This window comes from Rhincodon typus, chromosome 12 (genome assembly GCF_021869965.1).
Source record: "Rhincodon typus isolate 14 chromosome 12, sRhiTyp1.1, whole genome shotgun sequence".
NCBI lineage: Eukaryota > Metazoa > Chordata > Chondrichthyes > Orectolobiformes > Rhincodontidae > Rhincodon > Rhincodon typus.
The window spans coordinates 64,418,971-64,427,433 of NC_063343.1; the positions used below are offsets into that span (position 1 = coordinate 64,418,971).

Below are 8,463 nucleotides of genomic sequence, written 5' to 3' on the forward strand. Positions count from 1 at the left end.
AAGGAACCTTAGTGAGTTGTTGCATCTTCTAGATGGTACACACCGCTGTTACTCTATGTTGATGTGAAGAAAGTGAATGCTGAAGGTACCAGTTATGTGGGGCTGCTTATTTCTGGATTGAATGTTGCTGCAGTTGCACAATTAAATCTGATAGATAGCAGACAATTCAGCTACAGTGCAGCAATGGTGGAGGATTCAGGGATTGAGCCCAAAAGTAGCAGGTTGACCTGTCCTGGATAACATTGAGCTCTTCAAGTGTAGCTGTTGCTGCAAACATCCAGGAGGGAAAGAAAGACAAAGTATCAAGAGAGGTAAAAAAAATTGCTCGAAAGATTAAGCTCAGTTATTCTGGTCTTCCAGTTGTTTCAGTTTATTTTCCAGTGTCCGTCATTATAGTCAATACACATCATCAAAACCTCTTTTAAAAAATAATTGGTTGACTTTATTTATTTCCCAAGAATTCCACAGTATCAGAATAGCCCCAACTGAGTCACTCAACTGAACTTCAGGTTTTACACTGACAATTAAATTGCATTTGGGTTACTCACTCTTTAAATCCAACCCGTTTAACAGACAATCTCATCATTTGTCTGATAGAAACAATGCCAACTGGAGAAATGAACATTTCGCTCCACCAAGGTTCAAACAAGTGCCCTGTTTTCTTAATTCTATTCACTCTTAGGACGCTGGTGTCGCTGCAGTAGGCAAAGGGTTAATGGAAAGGGTTAAACCAGTTTGTCATGTGCAAACTGGATGGGTGCAAACCTCGGCAATTACATCGATGTTTGAAATTGCAGTTTGCCTGCTGAATTGAACAGAACAATTTGAGCTGAAAGAGAACAGTTGGTTGAAACAAACTAGTGGAGTCTGACAGAGAGGTAACCACAATGGGACAGGATGCCCTTACACGGTTAAATCAATGGAAGAACCTTTTGGAACTCAACCCACCGACAGCCGAGCGTACACTCATAATGGTCACAACAGCATTATGTATGAGACAACAAGGTGCAGGGCTGGATGAACACAGCAGGCCAAGCAGCATCATAGGAGCAGAGAGGCTGACGTTTCGGGCCTAGACCCTTCATCAGAAAAGGTATGTATGAGATCTTTCACAAGCTGCAATCAGTGTACAAACCCCCGAATGTCCCACACAGGAGCACACAAAGGAGAACACAGAGGATCCCCTTGGCAGACTCATTCTCATTTTCACGTTGTTTCTCCTTGTTCCACAACTCTGCACCACCCCCTGGAAGAAATAGGAGGATATAGAGAAACTATTAAACTCTTTGAATGTATTTAACACCTCAACTGGATCATTCCTTTCTGTGCTGAAGGGAATGCAAACCGAGACTGTGCAATGTGTGTTGATAAAAATCAAATCCCAGTGCTGGATTTGAGAGAGGGAAGAGGGGGGAGAAGCAGTGTGGAAAAATCTGGAGGCAGACAGGTTCGTATCCCGATGTAAACTGCATGGGAAGCAACCAAAATAATTCATAAGGAAGTCAACATTTTTACCGACAGACCCCAAAACGGTGAGCTCATTGTCGATCTCACACGCACAAATGTACACAGTCGTTTCTCCTGATTCATTATATCCTGTTGGACATTATCCGTGTGTTCAGTTTCTTGAAGAATGATTTCAGCTTGCAAATCTTGCAGGACTTTTTCTTGCTTTTATGTTTCACTACCCCGTTCTCCTGCTGATCCTCCTCGTCCTCACTTGCCCAGGGTCCCCAGGCGCCCCCGTTGAGTTCTGGATTAGCTCTGGGGTCATCAGCTGGATACCTCACTGGGATGGAGGTGCTGTCATAATAAGCTAACCTGGCCAGCAACTTCTTGACCACTTTTGGGTGCTTACTGGAGACCTCCTCGCGCTCGTAAGGGTCTGCGGTGATGTTGAAGAGCCACACTGACCTCCGGTGACCCGCCCGCTGCCTCTCAAGGTTCCACCAACTTCCTGGGAGAGTGGGTAGAGTCTGCGGTGGGATCCAATCACTGTAGCCTGGGTCCCCGGTTAGCAGTTTCCAATCTCCCACCCTGATGGCGGCTTGGATGGCAGTATTCCAGAGGTTGTGCCCTTCTTCCCAGGAGCCGAACTTGGCATGGCTGTGCAAGGGGTCGATGTTGTGCAGGATCTCGGTGCGGGGAGACCTCTTGCTTTCGCTGATGGTCGGCCAGAGATTGTACCCGTCGAGAGGTGGGCTCTCCGTCATGTTGCCCCGCGCCAGCGACACCAGGGTGGGGTACCAGTCCGTGATGTGCATCAGTGACTTGCTCACCCGCCTCTTCTTCTTGATCAAAGGGCTGTGGACAAAGCCAAGGCCTCGGATGCCCCCTTCCCAGTAGGTGCCTTTGCGGCCTCGGAGAGGCCAGTTGCTACCCCCCCAGAAAGGCTGTCCTCCGTTATCGGTTGAGAAGATGAGGAGGCTGTTGTTGTAATAGCCGTACCTCTTGAGGGCCAAGGTGATGTTCTTGATGGCCTCATCCATGCAGGTGACCATGGCAGCATATTTCCTCCGAGCCACGTTTCCGAAGGACCTGTACTGATAGATGTATTCCTTCGGAGACTGCAGCGGGGTGTGTACGGCCTGGAAGGCCACGTAGATAAACAGGGGCTCCTTGGGGCTGTGCGTGGCGAGGATCTTCGTCACCTTCTGGGCGTAGAGAGAGGTGGAGTACTTCCCGCTGTACTCCCAGGCCACGTTCTCGCCATCGTGGAGGTCAAAGCCGCAGACGCCGGGGCCATCGCAGTTGTCGTAGGTGTAGTAGTCGGTGCTGCCGGTCAAGGTGCCAAAGAAGGTATCGAAGCCTCTCCTCGTGGGGAGGCACTCCTTCTTGTAGAAGCCCAGGTGCCACTTGCCAATCATGTGCGTGGAATAGCCGGCTTCCTGCAGCTTCTGGGGCAGGGTCACCTGGTCGAGGGGCAAGCAGTTGGGTTGTCTGGGCCGAATGATGGAGTGCTGCAGGCCAGTATGGATCTGATACCTGGAGAGAAGCCAAAGGGAACCCATTAGTGAACAGAGAGCAAAGCGTTCATTATGTACAGCACCTTACCTCAACACAGAGCATGCAACCAATCAGCTAGCAAATTCTATGATACTATGTCCCAGTGTAATGGGGTCCACTTAGGCCATCTGTGACTGCAGCGTCAAATTAGGGCAGAATCCTAAAGAGTGCCTTAGCTGCATTGCTTTATCTCCTCTTCCATTTTGATTTAGTCCCTCCCCTCGCTCCCCACCGTCCCATCATTTGGGATGGCTTGCTATGTCCTTAGTGGGCTTTGCATGTAAATCTCTAATCGGTCACAGGGGTGTTTTACTGTTGGCGGCTAGTGTTTAAAAAGGACAACAAAAGAAGAGTCAAAAAAAGAGTTGCAATGATTTTAATGATGGGAAAATCGCTCAGTTGTGTGTGAAAAGAACAGATTGCCTTGGGGGCCACACTGACGGAGGTATATGAGAGCAACGTGAGAATCAAATCTTAAAACCTAACTTCTCAGTCTCCCTCACAGTCTCTGTAATGATGTCTATTGCATTAGTTCCCCGGTTGTTATCACGCAATGAACCATTTCCTGTTTAAAACATGAGCTTCCTCTTGTCAGATATTTTAAAAATTTGCTGACGTGGGCTCAGGCCAGCTGATTCTTTTCCCCCTTTTTCCTCATTGTTCGGAGGACCGTTACAAATACATCTGGAGTCACACGTGGGCTGAATCGGAGAAGGACAGCAGATTTCCTTTGCTGAAAGGCATTAGTGAACCAGTTGGATTTTTGTAACAATCAGATGGCCAGCTCTTTATTCCAGATTTTCCACTGAATTCAAATGTCACCATCTGCAAAAAGGGGTTCTGGATTGCTAGACCAGTGACATAATCACAAACCCACTGCTTCTCCTTAAAGTGTTTTCCTCTAAAACATGGCAGGCTTTCTAGATTGCTACCAGGGAAGTGAATGGTGACAGATTATCTACCAGGCAGCTCATACTCCATGACGAGCAGTGGTGAGGACTTGTTTCACAACAGTGGTAATGGCACCGGGCTAGTAATCCAGCTGCCCAGCCTTTGGCCTGGACGGTGTACCCAGCCAAGCACTCAGATCCCGTATGGACCAACTGATAGAGGTATTCACCAACATCGTCAACCTCTCCCTCCTACAAACCAAAGTCCCCACCTGCTTCCAGAAGACCACCATCATCCCCGTACCTGTCTATGTCTTTTTGATCAGTGCATCCTTTGCTTACTGTGATCTGCCTGTACCGCTTGTAAACAAATCTTTTCACTGTACTTCAGGACATGTGACAGAAAATCAATCATCAACACACAATGTACATGATTTCAAATCCCGTTAATTTACATCCATTGAATAAACCTGGGATTTGAAACTAGCGTCAGTAATGGTGGGCATTAAACTACCATCAGGGTAACTAGACAGGGTAAATGTTTCCAATGACTGGGAAGTCCAGAACCAGGGATCACAATCTAAGGGTACATGGTAGGCCATTTAGGACTGAGATGAGGAGAAATGTCTCCACCCAGACACTGGGGAACCTGTGGAATTCTCTGCCACAGAAAATGGCTGAGGTCAAAACATTCAATGATTTGACGAAAGAGTTACATATAGTTTTTAGGCTAAAAGGACTAAAGGGTATGGGGATAAAGCAGGAACTGGTTGAATGATCAGCCATGATTATAGTGAATGGCAAAGCAGATTGAAGGGCTGAATGGCCTACTCCTACTCCTATTCTCCACGTTTCTATCAATTGCTTTAAAACCCCTTCTAGTTCGCTAACATCCTTTAGGGAAGGAAATCTTATCTGCCCCAGAAAACAGAAACTGGCAAATGAAACATACTGTTCTTGTACACATCTGTATGGAGCCCCAGTACATTCATTTCCAAGTATTACTTTCATGTGTAATTGCTTTTTCCATCTGGGTTGTCCACCTTACATGTGATTCCAGACCCACATCACTGTGGTTGACTTTTCACTCCATCTCCTGAAGTAGCCAAGCAAATTACTCAATTCAAGGGCAATTAGGGATTAGGTTTGGACTCTACTCATTGGAAGAATGAGATTACCTCATTACAGGATTCCTAAGGTGTTTGACAAGGCAAATGCTGAGAGATTGGTTCCCCTCTTTGGAAATTCACCAAAGATCCTCAGACAGCACCATCCAAATGCACAGCTACTTCCATCTAGAAGGACAACGATAACAGATACATGGGAACACCACCGCCTTCAAGTTTCCCTCCAAGCCACTCACCATCCTAACTTGGAAATACAATCGCCATTCCTTTATTGTCGCTGGGTCAAAATCCTGGAACTCCCTCCCTGTTGGCATTGTGGGTCTACTTACAACAGGAGGACTGCAGCATTTCCAGAAGGCAACGCACCACCACCTTCTCAAGGGCAACTAGGGATAAGCAATACATGCTGGGCCCAGCCAGTGATGCCCATGTCCCACAAGTGAATAAAAGAAAATGAGTCTAGGAGCAGAGGGTGTAGGTTCAGAAGAAAGGGTGCCAACTTAAGACTGAGATGAGAAGGAGCTTCTTCTCTTAGGGGATTGTGAATTTTTGGAACTCATTGCCACAGAGAGCAGTGGGGACTCAGTCTGTGTGTACATTTAAGGCTGATATAGGTAGATTCTTGATCAGTCGGGGAATCAAGGATTACACAAAAATCAGGAAAGTGAGTGTGAGGAATATCACGTCAGCTGTGAACCTAATGAATGGTACAGCAGGCTTGAGGGGCTGAATGGCCTGCTCCTGTTCCTTTGTTTCATAAAATCACTACAGTGTAGAAGCAGGCCATTTGGCCCATCAAGTCCACACTAACCCACTGAAGGGCGTCCCGCCCAGACCCACCCCATCCCTGTAACCCTGCATTTCCCATGGCTAATATACCTATCTTTGGGCTGTAGGGGGAAACCGGAGCACCCAGAGGAAACCCACACAGACGCGGAGCGAATGTGCAAACTCTACACAAGCAGTTACCCGAGGTTGGAATCAAACCCAGGTCCCAGGTGCTGTAGAGCAGCTGTGCCAACCACTGAACTACTGTGCCACCCTTTTTGTTATGGTCTTATGGAGGGACAATAAATGCTGCCCTCACCAGAATGATCCCAGGGATCAAGGGCTTATCATATGAGGAGTAGTTGCAGATTCTGGCCTGTACTTGATAGAGTTTAGAAGGATGGGGGTGGAGATCTGATTGAAACTTACAGAACACAAAGAGGTATGGATAGAGTGGACACGAAGAAGATGTTTCCATTAATAGGAAAGACTAGGGTCTGAGGACAAAGCCTCAGAATGAAGGGATGGCCGTTTAGAACTGAGCTGATGAGGAATTTCTTCAGCCAGAGGGTGGTGAATCTGTGGAACTCATTGCCACAGAGGGCTCTGGAGGCCAAGTCATTGAGCGTATTTAAGACTGAGATAGATAGGTTCTGAGGAAGGGTCACTTGACCCGAAACTTTGACTCTGATTCCTCTCCACAGATGCTGCCAGACCTGCTGAGCTTTTTCCAGCAATTTCTGTTTGTGTTTCTGATTTACAGCCTCTGCAGTTCTTTCAGTTTTTTCTTAAAGGATTCTTTATTAGTAAGGGGATCAACAGTTACAGGGAGAAGGCAGGAGAACGGGGCTGAGAAACATATCTGCCATCATCAAATGACGGAGAATACTCTATGGGCCGAATGGCCAAGTTCAGCTCCTACATTTTATGGTGTTATCTTTTCTACGCCAGTATCGTCATTCACCAGATCTCTGTCACTAGCAGGTTTTTATACTTGGCTCACATCTCAATTTGTGTTGCAGTCAGCGAAGGCAGTAGCAAAGTAGTTAAGTTACAGTAAGAAGACATGGTCCAATAACTTGGAGCCTCAAGCTTAAGAGTCCTACCACACAGCTGGAGAACTTAAATTGAATTAATTGAATAGATTCAGAATTATTTTTCTAAGGAAAAGAAAAGCTATTGTCAGTACTGAAGCTGCTGGATTCTCATAACAAAAAACCCCATTTGTTTCAGCTCCCTGGCCCTCCATGAGAATCTGGTGGTTGACCCTTAGCTAGACTAGCAAACCACTTAGTCACAATTAGGAAGTTGGCTCACCATCATCCTCTCAAGGGCATTTAGAGATAGATAGCAAATGCTGCTCCTGGGATGCCCACATCCTGTTGACAAATGAAAGAAAATTCCTTTTGCAAACTAACTGCAGGCTCCAAGAGTCTTCTGTGCATAGCTTGCATCATGGGGACAACCGCGAATAAGAAAGACCCTTTGCTTTTTGCTCACCAACCTGGATTAAAGTATAAACAGTTCCAGAAGAATAAGCCTCTAAATATTTAATAGTGTTAAACCCAACGCTTTGATCAAGAACTTGCCTCAGCTTGTCAGATTCTGTTATGTGTTCTTCTTCAGCCAGTTTATTTTGACAAGTCAGACAGAAATGCTGGGAGATTTACAGGTCTGCAGGAATATGAAAAAAATCTTTATTGGGAATTATTTTAATGAATGGCTGGCACTGAAAAAGTCAATGAATAGAAGAGAGAAGCAGGAACATTCGTGGATTTTATTCTACAGAAATGTTAATTCTCCTTCCTCTGATATTTACATAAACATCTGAATGGGAACAGAAGTCTTTGATGAGAGACACATAGGTGGAAGTGCAATAAAACCAGAGACAGGCCTTTCAGGAGCAAAACTAAGAAACATGGCTAAATGTAAAAGGTGGTGCACATTTGTAACTTTCTTCTGTAGTGACGTCAATAATAATTTTAAATTGATGGATTTTTGTGAATCCAAAGGCACTAATGGGCTATCTCCACTTAACTCCACCTCTATAACACTGCTATTCTTGCATGGAATGTGGGGCATCACTGACAAGGTCACCTTTCATGCCCATCCCCAGTTGCCCAAATGTCAAATATTAAATGTCAACCAATTCCAGTTGGTCTGGAGTCACGTGTAGGCCAGACAAGGCAAGGATAACAGATTTTCTTCCCTAAAGTACATTATGAACCAGGCCTGTCAGATCCCACACTGTAAACTGGTTTGATAGATCAAATTTTGTCTATTTTTTAGTTTTAATGAGAATTCTTTTACCGAAACATAAGCATTGCAATTTGATAGTAAAACAGAAATTTATTACACAAAAGAAATGAAGAAGCACGGAAATAGTATTTACATAATTCATAGATTTTAAAATGCATGGTGGAATAGAATCCCCTTATTCCCAACAGCATTCCTTTACAGTATCCTCACCAGAGAGAATTCCCTTCTCTCTAACATCTATCGCAATTGACTGCTGCTCATTTGAGAATCTGATAGCCTCTTTCTTGAGTTTTCACATAACTGAGTTTAGACTTTCAGAGATAGTAGGAATGGCAGATGCTGGAGGATCTGAGATAACAAGGTGTAGAGCTGGATGAACACAGCAGGCCAAGCAGCATCAGAGGAGCAGGAAA

General features: G+C 45.4%; 1 protein-coding gene across 1 annotated transcript in view; it reads right to left on the reverse strand.

The window, feature by feature from the left end:
• Nucleotides 1–419: 419 nt before the first annotated feature.
• Nucleotides 420–8,463, reverse strand: part of LOC109919926 (arylsulfatase I-like) — a 34,808-nt gene continuing 26,764 nt past the window's right edge. The window contains exon 2 of the mRNA XM_020519958.2: nt 420–2,985. Within this exon, the coding sequence (XP_020375547.1) occupies nt 1,590–2,985 (1,396 nt within the window). The 3' untranslated portion in view covers nt 420–1,589. The remainder of the gene's footprint in view (nt 2,986–8,463) is intronic.